The sequence below is a fragment of the Drosophila mauritiana genome, chromosome X (genome assembly GCF_004382145.1).
Source record: "Drosophila mauritiana strain mau12 chromosome X, ASM438214v1, whole genome shotgun sequence".
Classification (NCBI taxonomy): domain Eukaryota; kingdom Metazoa; phylum Arthropoda; class Insecta; order Diptera; family Drosophilidae; genus Drosophila; species Drosophila mauritiana.
In genome coordinates, this window is record NC_046672.1 from 19143501 (window position 1) to 19157526 (window position 14026).

General features: G+C 43.5%; 1 protein-coding gene across 1 annotated transcript; it reads right to left on the reverse strand.

The window, feature by feature from the left end:
- Window positions 1-2288: 2288 nt before the first annotated feature.
- On the reverse strand, window positions 2289-13398 carry LOC117147769. The gene is made up of 5 exons (XM_033314804.1): window positions 12979-13398; window positions 4747-4928; window positions 4542-4668; window positions 2936-4468; window positions 2289-2873 (listed from the first exon to the last, which is right to left on the reverse strand). The coding sequence occupies exons 2-5, from the start codon at window positions 4909-4911 to the stop codon at window positions 2734-2736; spliced, it is 1965 nt and encodes a 654-aa protein (XP_033170695.1). The 5' UTR covers window positions 4912-4928; window positions 12979-13398; the 3' UTR covers window positions 2289-2733.
- Between the last annotated feature and the right edge of the window lie 628 nt (window positions 13399-14026).

The window sequence follows — 14026 nt, forward strand, 5'->3', positions numbered from 1 at the left end:
AGCCTTGGCTTCGAATAAAACGTTTAGCTCTAGGTCAAAACAATAAAAAAATTTCCTAACTTCAAACCACTCGTTACTTACATAAGGCAACTTCTTTTCAATTCAAACTTTTGTTTGAGATATGAGATGAATGTTTTGAATATCACGACAAAATGGAACAGGATATAATTACAGTTCCTTTTCACCAGCACACAGCCCACTGTGCGTCTTGCGTCTCCCAGCAGACTTTGCCTACAGGAAGTGCGCATAGTTGGCCGGCAAGTGACAGGCGTGTTAAGTCCTTGGTTTTGGCCCGAAGCTGACAGGTTGTCACTGTAACTGGAACTGGCACGGAGACCAGACTCTGACCAGGAGTCCCACTAGGTACATATGTATGTATATGAGCAGTTTGCATTTGACTTCAAGGTCGTTGGAGCCCGTGACGCATGACGGTGATGACCAGATCGAGGACTGGGCGCGCTAAGTGAAAGGTTCTGCTCGGATTGGGATTATTTCGTCGGGGTATCTGGGATCTTCTGCTCTGACATCTGTCCGATTATCAGTGTCAAGTGCTAAAAATAGACTTGCGAACTAATTCATATTTTTCTGTCCGATGACCTTAGGGATAACATACCGTACCCTGCAGGAGCATCGAATGATTAACTTGTGATATTGACTGGAAAACAACGAAATCGCTTCGATATATCGATATCGATATTTGTGCCAATAAAGATTGGGGGGCGTCTACAACCTTTGCTCCTCGTCCAGCTGGAGTGGTCAGAATGCGAATTTGTTCGTTTGTGCCATTTACAATTCGCCGATAGCTAGATTACCTGGAATTTGGCATTCTCCACTTTTCATTTCGATACTTGCCACCGGGGTACAAAGACCAAGGTGGGTGTGTCGACCCGCAAATAAAACAGCGGCAACAGCAGTTACTTGTCGTCCAAGTGACGATGTCCACGACATGGCCATATAATCGGGGAATATATGTATAGTATTTGAGACCTGCCCCCACCGCCAGAGATAAGCTCCGTATTCGAATTTTAGAATCGACGGACTGGCGGATGTCGCAGATGTTATAAAATGCGGCGCACAGTGAAGCTTCGCATGGCGGAAAACAGGCAAATTCACACACTTAAAGTTACCGACACGCATACTGATTTTTAATTCCGTTTGAAAGGTTAAGAATATTGTTAACGATTTTAGAAGATTTTTAACGAACTAAAGACATTTATGGCAATAAACTATATGTTAAATTTGACAAATTACGCAACTAAGTGTAATTATTTGGTTGCGAAATATTCAAAATTCAATGGAAAAGCACGTTTAGTTCGAATTGCGCAACTAAAATTCTAAAATTCTGGCAAATGCATCTTTCCGAACGTCATTAAATGTATAAATAAAACGTTGAAACTGAAAAACAAACCCTAAAAGATGTTTCATTTTATACTCGCCTTTTCTGTAACCCTAAAAACGGATATGGTTTTAAGAAGTCCTTTTTCCCATAAAAAATATATAATTTTTAGTGTATGCCAAGTGTGTTTCAGATAAATTTAAAGTGCAGTCTTGAGTTTAAAAGTTGTTAAATATATAAATAATTGTTGCTAATGGTGCAAAACATGGCAAGCTAACAATTTGCAAGCCTACTTTTAGGGGAAATTTCGAAGTTGCAATAAAATTATTTAACCTCGTTTCGCCTAATAAATGAATTGGTAACAAATAAAGTCAAACGAATATGCTTGCATTTATTTCGTATTTCCACAACAATAACATACATTTTAAATATTCAATGCCGAACCAGAAACGTGCACAATATTTACTTATCTATTTATTGGTTTATTGTTACGCTTTATATGCAAATAAAAATGTTTACCAACGGGCAAATGAATTTTATTAACTTAATTAAATCGTTCTCAAGTGGAAAACATCGACTTTAACTATTTAGTTTCTCAAAGTTTTTACATTTACATACACAAAGATTTTAAGTGATCTTAATAAGCTAGTTCAACAAGCCGCATTTGCACATATAGAACAAAACCAACTTGAGATTTTATTTATATATTAATTAAAACCTTGACGAATATTGAACAAGCCCTCGAACATCTGATAAATATTTATTTCTTCTAAGTAATCTTTGAGTAAAATGCATACTAAATGTAGTATGAACTCTTTAAAATCATCCCCAAACGTTGAGATATGCCTTAATAATGCCCTTAATCCTACCCTCTAATCACTACATTTATGCATAAACGAAGTACACAAAAAGTAGTTCAACTTTCCATTTTATAAATATGCTGACTCACATGTTCAAACCATGGTGTATTTCAATTAAGTCACTTAACCAATAGTGTATTAACTTTTGCACAATTTCGATACTTTTTTCTAACTAATATACATATATATATTTCTTTATCAACTGCGGAACAATATTATTACACTTATAACGTATCACTAAGTACATTCAATTATTATAGTACGAGTATCAAAAGCTAAAAAAAAAATGGACCGTAAATTTATGTAGCGATGGGTGATTATGAGCTAGTTAAGAGATATGTTTCTTAGGTATCTTTACGCTCAAGTAATACTATTCGCACACATCGACCGGGAATTATGGACTAGGTTATGTCTACAGCTCCAAGTTAGCCATGATCTCGCACACTGGGATGGACATATGCAAGTAGTTCAGTTCCGACGAAGGTTTTGAGCTCCCACTCGTCGCAATTTCAATTCGGATTAGTATGAATGCGGCTTCTATTGGCCCAATCCTTGCGAGGGTTTACCCAAAATGCGGCGCACCACGGACTCAGTTAGCCAAAGGAGTAAGGCCAAGAGGGTGAGTGCATTGATGGTATGGATGGTGGCTGCATAACCGTAGGCCTCCGTCAAGATACCTTTAAGGAAAATAGTAATGATTATTACGTTTCACACACAATATAACCACCATTAAACTCACCAAGAATTGGGCCCATGGCAAACGAGAATATGGTGTTGAAGATGAGCTGCAGACCAGATGCAGCTGGCAAGCGGTTGAGCGGAACGTAACTGGGTATTATCAGAGGTGAGAAGATGGTGCGGAATGCCTTGCCGAAGCCGATCAGCAGGAAGACGCCGATCATGACCTCGTAGGAGTCGGTAAAGGCCACCACCACGCGGCCCACGGCGATGCACAGGATGCCGAAGGCAAACAGCACACGGTTATCCAGCTTCACCTTCTCCAAGGCGAGCGGAGCGAGGAACCTCACCGATATATCCATGCAGGCCAGCAGCGACATCACCAGCGAGATCTGTGTATCCGTGTACCCAAAGCTGTTCAGGATGAATGGGGTCAGCACCGAGAAGTTCATCTCGCCGAACATCATGATGCTCATGCCAACGGCCAGGTTGACAAATGTGAAGTCCCGCAGAAGATCCAGATCGAAGAACTTGCTCACCTTCTGGAAGAAGGTCATGCGCTTCTTGGCCTCCTCCTCGGCAACGTCGTCGGCCAAATTATTGAGCAGGTCCACGTGTAGCGACTCGGCGGTCTTTTGCAGCAGTGCCTTGTCCTCTGCACAGGTGCAGCGCAGGAGCTCATCCTGACCAGGCCGAGAATAGACGCTCGTCTTGCTGGCATAGCGATCGAGGTCCTCGCGCTCGCGATTGAAGTAGTTTGGCTTGTACAAGGGCGCAGCGGATGGAGTGTCTGGAGCCTGGTCATGGCGATTTTGTTCCAGTCTATCGAGATTCTCACGACTTCTGGATGAAACCTGACGCATCAGAGCCTGACGAGTGCGAGAGCGAGCTCCGCCCGCGCTCTCCGAGGTCAGGGAGAGCTTCGATCCAAACCAACCGTCATTGGCACGGGCCAACATGGGAGTTCCTGGCTCGGTGATCTCGTACCCCGGCCTCTCGGGATCATCGACATTGAAGAGGTATTGGGACGAGAAAAGGCCTCGCTTTGAACGTTTCTGATACTGACAGTACTTGCACTCGTAATCCTTCCACGGATCATTGCTGGGCGACAACAGATTGCCATTGGCCTCCAAAAGTTCTGGTTGCAGCTTCTCCGTCTCGGGAATCCCTTCGATTATACTGGGAACCGGTTTTTCGGGCTTCTTCACATGCCAAAGCACGGGTTGCAGGGTCAAAGCGCAGAGAATGGCATTCATGGCGATTCCAGCGTAGATCAGAATAGTGCCCTGGGCTCCATAGTAGCCCAGCAGGATGGTGGACACCTGCGGAAAGAATATGGGACCCAGGCCAGTGATCGTCCACGAGAAACCAGTGGCACGACGCCGCTTCAGCTTGAAGTACGTATTGACCGCCAGAGAGGTGGCGGCCATGGCAAGACCCAAGCCGATACCAAATATCGCCGACAGACAGATGATATACTGCCAGAAGGTGGTGCAAAAGGCCGACAAGAAGATGCCCAGGAAGGCCAGAATGGTGCCGGTCAGGGCAACCTGACGGAATGTGAACCGCCGGAACATGGCGCCATTGACAATGCCTATGGACAAGAGAATGAGATGTATATATCAGCAAATGCATAATCGATGGAGCGTTGGCCTGGTGAAACTCACCCACTAGCGAGGAGATTGCCATCACCACGTTCACAATGGTCGTGGTTTGCTTGGCATCGAAGCCCAGGGATTGCATCCGCACCCTGTAGATCAGGCCATACTGCTGCAGAGCCGGGAAAAGGAAGAACTGTGCGGGAATGGGTGGATAGGGAGATTATTATGCCCCATCCAGACTGCTCCAACTCGGCCACGCTATATCACTCACGTTATTCAAACCGGCTGCCAGACAGACCACCCAGCCCCATCCCCCGTCGGGCGCCACAAAATCCGGACCCAGATCGCTCTTGTCGCGACGCTTGGGCTTCTTTGGCTTCGTTGTGTCATTGTACACTTGGGTGTGATTCTTCTCCGTTAAGCTGGATTTTTCCATTGTGGCGAGATTTGATCCTGAAAGTGCAAAGACGTTGATTAATGGCACTGCCTGTGTCGTTTCTTTTTTTAGTTCAGGCCTTTTTGTCGCTCAAGGCAGAACATACAGGGCCTACTATTCACTGATTTTTAGCATTTAAGGAGTAGGAATATTGCGCTGTAGACAACCTCCTATAATGCGACTAATGACCTACTCGATAGTGTGCTAATTAGATACGTACATACAAGGCTAAATGATAAGCAAATGTCACATTTTTCGAGGAAATTAGTTGGTGCTCGCATCAAAACAGCAGAGATTAGCAACCTTGCAGGTTAACCCATATCCAAACTTGCATGGGATTTAACTACTTACAACTATTAAGCGCTGTATTTATGCACTTAATTTGTGGTACTTGGGAACTTAAAGAACGTGAGGAGTCTTAGTGTTTGACTACGATTTCCCACCACTTTAAAGTGCAAAGTGCTGAGTAAATCCACACTTTTCATTAGGTAACACCTATTTTTCCCGAGAGCTCTCTCACAACGCGTTATAAGTTCTAAGCAGGCGCTAAATGCTCAACCCATACCAATGCCATATAATATCTAACGAATCTACAAATGCACATCACTTGGGACAACATATGCCCATCCGGCGATTTTCCAAATTACAAGGTATCAGACTCCATCGGCAGTATCAGTTGAATCGGCGACACACCTTCAACGACTCTTTGCCGCGGTAACGGGTGGCGGGGGAGATAATGCTCTAATTGCTAATTGGGATCGCAGGAGATAGCTGAATTGCCGGAGTCATTATTATATGACAGTCATAGGCATTTATGAACGGGGCGGGGTCGATAGACCACTCGATCGAGTGGGGCTCCATCGTATAGATAGTTCTATTTTTTTTTTGATTTTCCATCATCATGGGTGCGACTCACAACATGGAGCTTGGTTATGCAAGGCACGCTCTACCTGTCCCGCTAAAAACTGATGCAATTTGGTGATCTCGAAGGGAAATCACTTAGCGGGTGTGTGCTTTGCATTGGCGCAATGATTGCAGATCGGAGATCGGAGATTGCTGATTGGTGATTGGAGCGGAGTGCGAAAGCCGCCAGACCGGACCATCAAAATGCGGCAATGCGAGACACCATCGTTGTCATCGTTCGGTTCTTGCGATAATCAAAGGACAAGTTGTAAAAATAAAAGCAGAGCTCGCCGGATCGCGGATCGTGGATCGTGTGGATCGCACAACCTCGGCATCTCGTTTATTTATGCATCGATAATGCGGGGACGAGTACAGCTGGTGCACTGGGGATATGTCTTCATTCAGACAGTGCTGCCCCGGAAGACCCGTCCCATCATCATCGCCATCATCAGCCATGGAACTTCATCGAAGCGTGCCATAAATTGACGCCCGCCCGCTGACGCAGTCAGTCTGAAACCAGGTCTGGGATGGAGGGATCGAGGGATCGAGGGGTAGAACCAGAAGTACAAAACCCCCGACGATGGCACTTAGCAGACTTTAAGTCCCAAGCCATCGATCAACTGAGAAAAGCTGGATGAGAGTCTGGCCATCTAAACAGGATGGGGTAAGGAATATGCTTAAGTTAAGAGGGATTGATTGTGTTATCATTTCTACGGAAGTTAATATATAAGCAATCCAGTTTTAAAGGAATTATGTATTTACACAAATAAGTTCGTTCGTGGCATAAGCGAGATTTTTAAGCAGAACTCTTAGGTATTCAGCATAAAAATCTAACTTCTAACATTCTTACTTGATTTAGTAGCAAAAATATCTAAAGATGTTGCCTACTTTTAGACACCTTTTAGACAAACTGGAGTCTTTAGCAATGCGTTAGAAGCGTTAGCAAAACGCAAGTTAGTCGTGTTCAATTTCATGTACTGCAAGAGTTTCAATGCGATAACATTGATATTAAACCAACCACTACATTATTAACATATCGACTAGAAGTGATTAGAAACAAACACTCGACTAGTTTGCTACACTGTACTTGCAAACTCATCGCATGACATTCCATATTCCATATTCCTCGTGAGAGCATTGGAGGCGATACTTTCGCTCTGAGTTGTCGGAATATCGAGCATGTCGGAGCGATCGAGAGATCGGACGATCCAGCGATCCAGCGATCCATCGATCCACCGATCCACCATATTCCGGTTTTTGGGTCTTCGGGATCGGTGGGGCATGTGCCGAGTGGTTTCCGCAATTTGTCGTCGATGTTTTCTTATACATGACATTGTATTTTGCGCCGTCATGCCGCATGGGCAACAATTTTGTGTGGAAAAACAAATACTCATGCTATGATAAAGTTGGTAAGTGCTGGCTGTTTGGTTGGTTAGTTGGGGACAATTGGTTATTTCACCGTTATTTTTTTTTATTTAATTTTTTTTTTTAAACCCCCTTCCCCACTTCGATTTGTCAACATGCAATAAAATACAAATCACAATTTGACTGGATGGTTGAGTCCTATTTTTGGATAACCCGTTCATCGATAAGACGCTTGTGCCTATAATTTTGCATTTTAATGAGGAGGTCCGGTGAAGAAGAAGCAGAAGTCAATAAACAAGGGATTCGCTGGGCTTATTGCCGTTGAATGGCGTTATCTTTTGTACGATAAGACCGGGCCCCAACGAATGGAAAGCCGCGTATTCGCTTAGGCGATCAGACAAAGGAACCGAATGCGCCCAAGGATTGGCAAATACTTTTCGCATTGGCCAGATAAGAATCGATGCGGATACCAGTGCCTGTGGGTGCCTGTGATAACACAGTTGAAAAGCACGTGCTATTTACGAATCTGCCTGTCTGCGAATCTGTCTGTCTAGGGACTTGCATGCGAACACGTTGAAAGCAAACGGGAAAATTGGTAGTTCTACGACCATGCCATTATGTGATAAGATAACGCAAAAATTGGCAGATTAAAGCATAAAAAACGCAGTTCGAAAACCCGAATAATCTTCGTTTCAAGTCCGAATCGGTAAATGGGGTTTTCCAAAGATTCCAAATCCGCCATGATGTGATCTGAGATCAAAGATTAACCTTAAGGTTAAGGCCTCAAGTGAAGAGCTCTGCACCAATGACTTCGTTTCTCTCTGTGCACCAATTAACGGGCCTACCAAACTCTAAGCCTTATCGCAGCCGAATGGCGAACGGTCGGCCCTGAGGATGAGTCACTCGCTCGGCAAGATAGAAAGATAGATAGATAGGGCCCCGATGGCGGCACTATTGATTAGGCCGATCGCCGGTTATCTCTGGGCGGGACGAAGCGGAGCCGGAGAACAAATGGTGGAAACACTTGTACTTTCTCAAGTTCACGACATGCCCACCACTCAGGCACACAGACGGAACAAAAAACACAAGGAGCGAGCGTGTAGAACAGGTGCAGCTAATGGGCGAACAACTATCCAACAAGCTACCCATTGATACACTCAGAGAAAGAGATATCAGTGTGTTATCAGGAGCTAGCATAAAACATGGGTATCTTAAGGATGCCATTTATACAATCATTTATTTTTATATATAAATACGATATCATATTATAGAAGAGATGTAGAGTATGTAGAGATATATTAGTTGAAGTGTGAATGGATTCACACCATTACGATCACTTATTCGTTCTAACTAACTAGATTTTCTCCAAGTGCTTCCACACGCAACGGAAGTTTTCTCCAGCGTTTTCGCTCAGCCAATTGGCCCCTAATTGAGATTAATCGGTTTGCTTTGTGGTGTAATAAACGGAATCGAATCGTATATACAACATATGAGTAGATGAGTATGTGAGTATTCATTCACAACATACAGTATGGGTATGTGAGTACATGAGAGGCGTCAACGAATTGGCGCTCAGATCGTTTTATTTCACAAGCAAACGCTTCAATTGAATTGTGTCAATGAGAATTGATTAAAGCCCAGCGATACGCGCGTAATTGATTCGCTGCTAATGAGAAAAGTAAGAGAACGCCCAACTTTCAGCTGATCAAATAAGAGAACAAACATATATATGTATGTACAATCTGGTTGGAGGTGAACTTAAAGTTTGTGAAGGGGGAGAGGGAGGGAATCATTGGACTTGCGAACTGAACGCTTGGTCGTAAATAATATTATTATAATCACCCACTGGTGTGGATATGGATATACTATATGGAGATATCATCCATCCATCCATCTATCAATGAGATTGCTGCCCAAAGAGCTTAGCTCTCTTCAGAAGATTACAATGGGAACGGATTCCGCTTTGATCTGATTGGGGAACATTATTAAATGATTTAGTATTCGAGGGAGGCGAAAACAAATAATTCCACAGCGCTTTCAAGTTGAGTGCCTAGTCTAGAAAACGTGTAAGAGGAAATATTAAGTTTTTTATATCGACGCAGTACGCTGGCTATCAAAACAATAGAGTTCCATAGAATACTTTTTATTTAATTATTTGTTTCGGAAGTCATTTCTTTGTTGGCTGAGAATATTCATGGGATCTGTAGTTAAATATACGTATTATCAGGTTCCTGGCGTGTTTAACTAAAATAGTTCCTCGTTCAAAACGGTTATTTGTATGCACAAATATGCCAAACTCTCGTTTTTAGGGGCGTACTCGGTGTTTGACGCTATAATGACGCTGAAATCGTTGTTTAGCGGAAGTGATTTGTATGCATATAAGGCTGAAACCGGTTTTTTTAGAGATCAACGTCGATGGGAGGATGGGAGGAAAGTCCGGCACAAATGCGTGCTGCCTTTTGCAGCATCAAGGTGTCCAATTAGGGTTTATTTCGGTAATATAAACGCATCGAATCATCATCGTAAACTGCAATAAAGACCCCCTGGTTGCGTTCCACAGAATCTGTGGTCTTCCTTCCGATCCCCGAGTTGTTGGCGCCTGCTACTTTCGTGGAGCTCTTGTGGTGTAAAGCAAACTGCAGAATGCATAAGACCCAAGCCCAGCTGAGTGGGAACCAATCTCGGGCACCAAGCCATACAGTTGAACCTCGCTAACTCGAACAAATGGTTGGGTGTCGGTTTTGGGTGGGCTTTGCTGTGCTAGAAAAAGTTCTCGCTGCTAATTAGTGCAAGTGCAACAAGTGCAAATGGTGGCGGTGTTGCTTGGTTGGCGGTGTTGATGTGTTTGGAGATGCAAAACATAACTTAAAGCATTGACACCTGGTGGCGACAACAACCAACTGAAGTTGGACTGTGGCTTAGACGCTTTTTCGGCCTTGTTGTTGTTGGTTCTGCAGGGTCGGGCGATGATGGTCGGGTAATGGCAGGAGGAGCTCAATGGGGCTGCTGGTTGGCATGGCAGCGGGCGTCATGCTCGCTTTCAATAGGGACTAGAAATGGCTATTAATACTCCAGTGGGCCTGGACAAAGTTATCATTCATGTGCTGGCTGCCAGCACTCAATTGCATCGGAGATTATGAGCAACGTGTTCGGTGCTTGCTATTTTAAGGCGCATTTCGAATGATTGTTATTGCCCGAAGGCCTGAAGCGAAGGCCCCTCACCCGGCCACAAAATAATCCCAACACCCGGCACATTCTCACATGTGTGTTTTGTGTGTGTTCTCTGCGATTCTCGAAGTGAAAATGGTATAGTAGGGATTGGGAATGGGAAATGGTAATAGGAGTGGGTAGCCCAATGGAATAGGAATAGGAACGGGAATGGGAATGGGAATGGGAATGTCAATCTCCGGCGCAATCCCCATACCATGTCCATGTCGCTTTCCTATGCAAAGCGTTTAATGCACATTTCAGACCATTCCTAGGCACCTCTCCCCTCCGCTCCTCGCCTTCACTTCACTTCTTTTATTTTATTATGTTTTTTGTTTAATTTTGTTTTTTGTTTTTCGGTCTTGAGTGTGTGTGTTGCTCGAGTCTCTGATTTTTGTGTTCAGCCAAATAAACTCACGTACTTCAACCCGACTCCCACCAAGTGGTGCCTTCCGTGAACTGAAGTGCTCCGAGGGCCCGAGAGGAGTGCACTGCGGTGCACTGGAGAAACCCAAAACCAATCCCAGAAATTCTGTTGGGCAAACTGGCCAATGGTTCCAGTTTCAATCCCCAAATGCTAATGCCACTTGGGTGTGCTGTCAAACAAGACAAGTGGCTGACACACGATCTACGAGGAGGAGGAGGCGGAGGAGGAGGTTCACTAAGATAAAAAATGACAATTCAATAATGCAAATGCATGGTTATAAACCAAATACTTATCTGCATAACTTATTGATTGGCCTTGCTTTTGGCGGCAAGAAATTAGTGCACACACCTGAATGTTGATAAACAAACTGTTGATATAATATCATCATAATCATATTGCTTTGTTAATTCTCCTTTTCTGAATATTCATTGTGAAGAAGGCAAAGTAGCATTTCAAAGCTTTTCATTGAAATAACCCTCCAACTATCTACGAGTATCTGGCATATAACAGTCTGCCTTTTTGGATTGGCTTATCGCCGCTTGAGATTCTGGACTAATAGACCTTTGCACCGCCTCCTTGTCCATTGCAAGTTTTGCGGAGGGTGGATAGACCATTATTATACATTATACATCATGCCGGTAATCATCATCATCATCATCATCGCACAAGCAGCAGGCTTAGAATCTGTTGATTCAATTGAGAATCAAACTAAATGCGAAATTTACCATCAATTTTCCACATGAATGCGCTCGAATGTGCTCCCATACGAAGGCCAAAATGTGGGGGCGCACAGGTGATTCCTTTGTTTACCCCATTGCAAAATGCAACAGGTTATCTATCTGGTGGGGAGTTAAGTCGGAATTTCAGACAGCATTTCGCCAGCTCGCTTGTGAGCCAACTGCAAATACTATGGAAACCTTGGCAACCAACAATGGTTATCATCAACGGCCAACAATATTCGGTTGCTCTTGAATGCGTTCGGATGCCTTTTAATCAAATAATCGGTCATTATAAGCCAGGCCTCGAGTTAAATCGGGATACTTTTATAATTAGCCGTTTATGTTGGCTTTTGCATTCATGCTCATTTGGGCGTAGACCAAAGGACCTACAAAGTATTTTTACCAAACAGTTGCAGTAAGCAGTGCTACTCGTGATTACAAAACAGATTATAGATTATTATACTACTATATATATATATAGAAGTTCAACATGTATTTAATGCAGCACTTACATATTGAAATGTGACATACTGTGTGTGAAAAATACAGTCTGCCTTGATTCCAGAATATGCAAGTTCTTTCTAATTCATCAAAAAAAAAGGCGCTGCTAAAGCTTTCGATTACTTTCCAAAATTAACCTAATTTACTGGTCCACCCTAATGGCGGCGCCATAAATGCATTCCCGCTCTCGAAAACGTGGACTCCTTCCATTCCGGCTTCGGCACCCGGACACCCGGATATCCAGATTCAGGACAGCACCTGAGGCCTGACAGGCGGCGGTGGGGAAGGGGGAAGGAGGAAGGGGGCAGAGCAAGGCACCAGCACATCATAAAAATGTGTAATTCAATTTGGTAAACATTTTCTGCTCCCCGTCGATGGTTAGATGAAAAAAATGCACATGAAAAATGCTGAAACCTTTGGCAAAACTCAATTTGGTGCCGGGATCAGATCAGACTGGGCAGGGGATTATGGGTTGGACTAGACGGATCCCACCCAACTGGATGGTACATACATATGTGCATATGTACATACATATGTACCATGTGAAACCATTATGGAAACTACAGCTAATTCATAAACTCAATTTGGGCTCTCTCACTCGAGAGAGAGGAAGAGAACAATCCTAAAAGGCTTAATTCACGAATTTTCAAATCACACGTTTTTAATGCCTTCTAATTACGGTTTATGGCCAAAGACAAAGCTTCTGAAAATCCCCTACACCCAGAACAGTGGGCTACATTTGTTGCGGGCATAGTTCAAAAGTTTCACAAAATCACCTTATATTGAATCACAAATAACAGTCACACATCGCCTAAATCAATAGCATGGTTGCGTTTTTATCGTTTTTATATTTTTATATTTTATATTTGCAAATTCAATAAATTCTTGTTCGGTTCTATTGGCACTTAACTAACATCTTCACTTGTTGATCGACACGAGACTTACGGTGGTAACTTGTTGCCAATTTGCCTTCGGGTGTGTTGGAAATCACAGGTTAGCAGATGTCTTGATGATCTGCTAATTCTAACACTTTTCCCTGTGCACTGAGTGCAGCACAGAGAATTCAAAAATATATGCACAGTAACAAAAAGAGAGTTCAAATACGACGACGACACACGACGGCTACGGATAACAAACAGCAAGTGCCGCAGAACGGGACAGCGTTAAAAAAACAGCGTGTGGCTCAGCTGTTCTCTTCGGACGGCACACAATATTTGTACTGCTGCTGCTGCTGCTGCGCTGGTGTTTCTAACAGACAATAACTCTTTCGTGGTAGCTCGATTCCATGGAACTGCCACCTTCTTTCGCTCCGTGTACGTCCGCTCGGCGGTGTGTTTACTGTTACGCGGCCAGCAGTCGACTTGCTGCTGTTCCACGGCTGCGGTCTGCTTTATAGCATTCTACGCCAAAGCAAAGCAAAGCAAAGCCACTGGCAAAGCAAAACGGCGGAGCGAGAGCGAGATGGTCGGAGAGAGCTGGCCGTACACTGAGAGAAATTCGCATTGGGCGAGCAAGAAAGAATGCAAATCTCTTGATCATGGATCACATATACTTCACATACTTGGCATGCGGACAAGAAATTTTATAATAACAATTTTTTGAAATATATTACTAATATATTACTTAGTGAAACAAATCCCCCATCCAACTTATTTGTTCATATAATTACGTTGTAAAGCATTAGCATTACATATATAAAACTATAATTACAATTTATATCATTCTTCTATTATCTTAATTTTAATTCTCAACTCACTATTTATTGTTCGTAGTAAGCTTATGATTATTTCTGTTCTGAAATTCGTTAGCTTAAAGTCCCTGCTACAAATTTGTAATTAACCGTAATTAATCAAATTTTTTCACCGTGTACCGCCGGCGGAAGGCGGGAAGAGTGTGAACTTCTCTCTTCGTGCGTGGGCAGCGCCAGGATAGACGACGATGCACCGTAAGTGCAGCAGGAATCGCGGCAGAGGATGCAATGCAGCATTTAGCC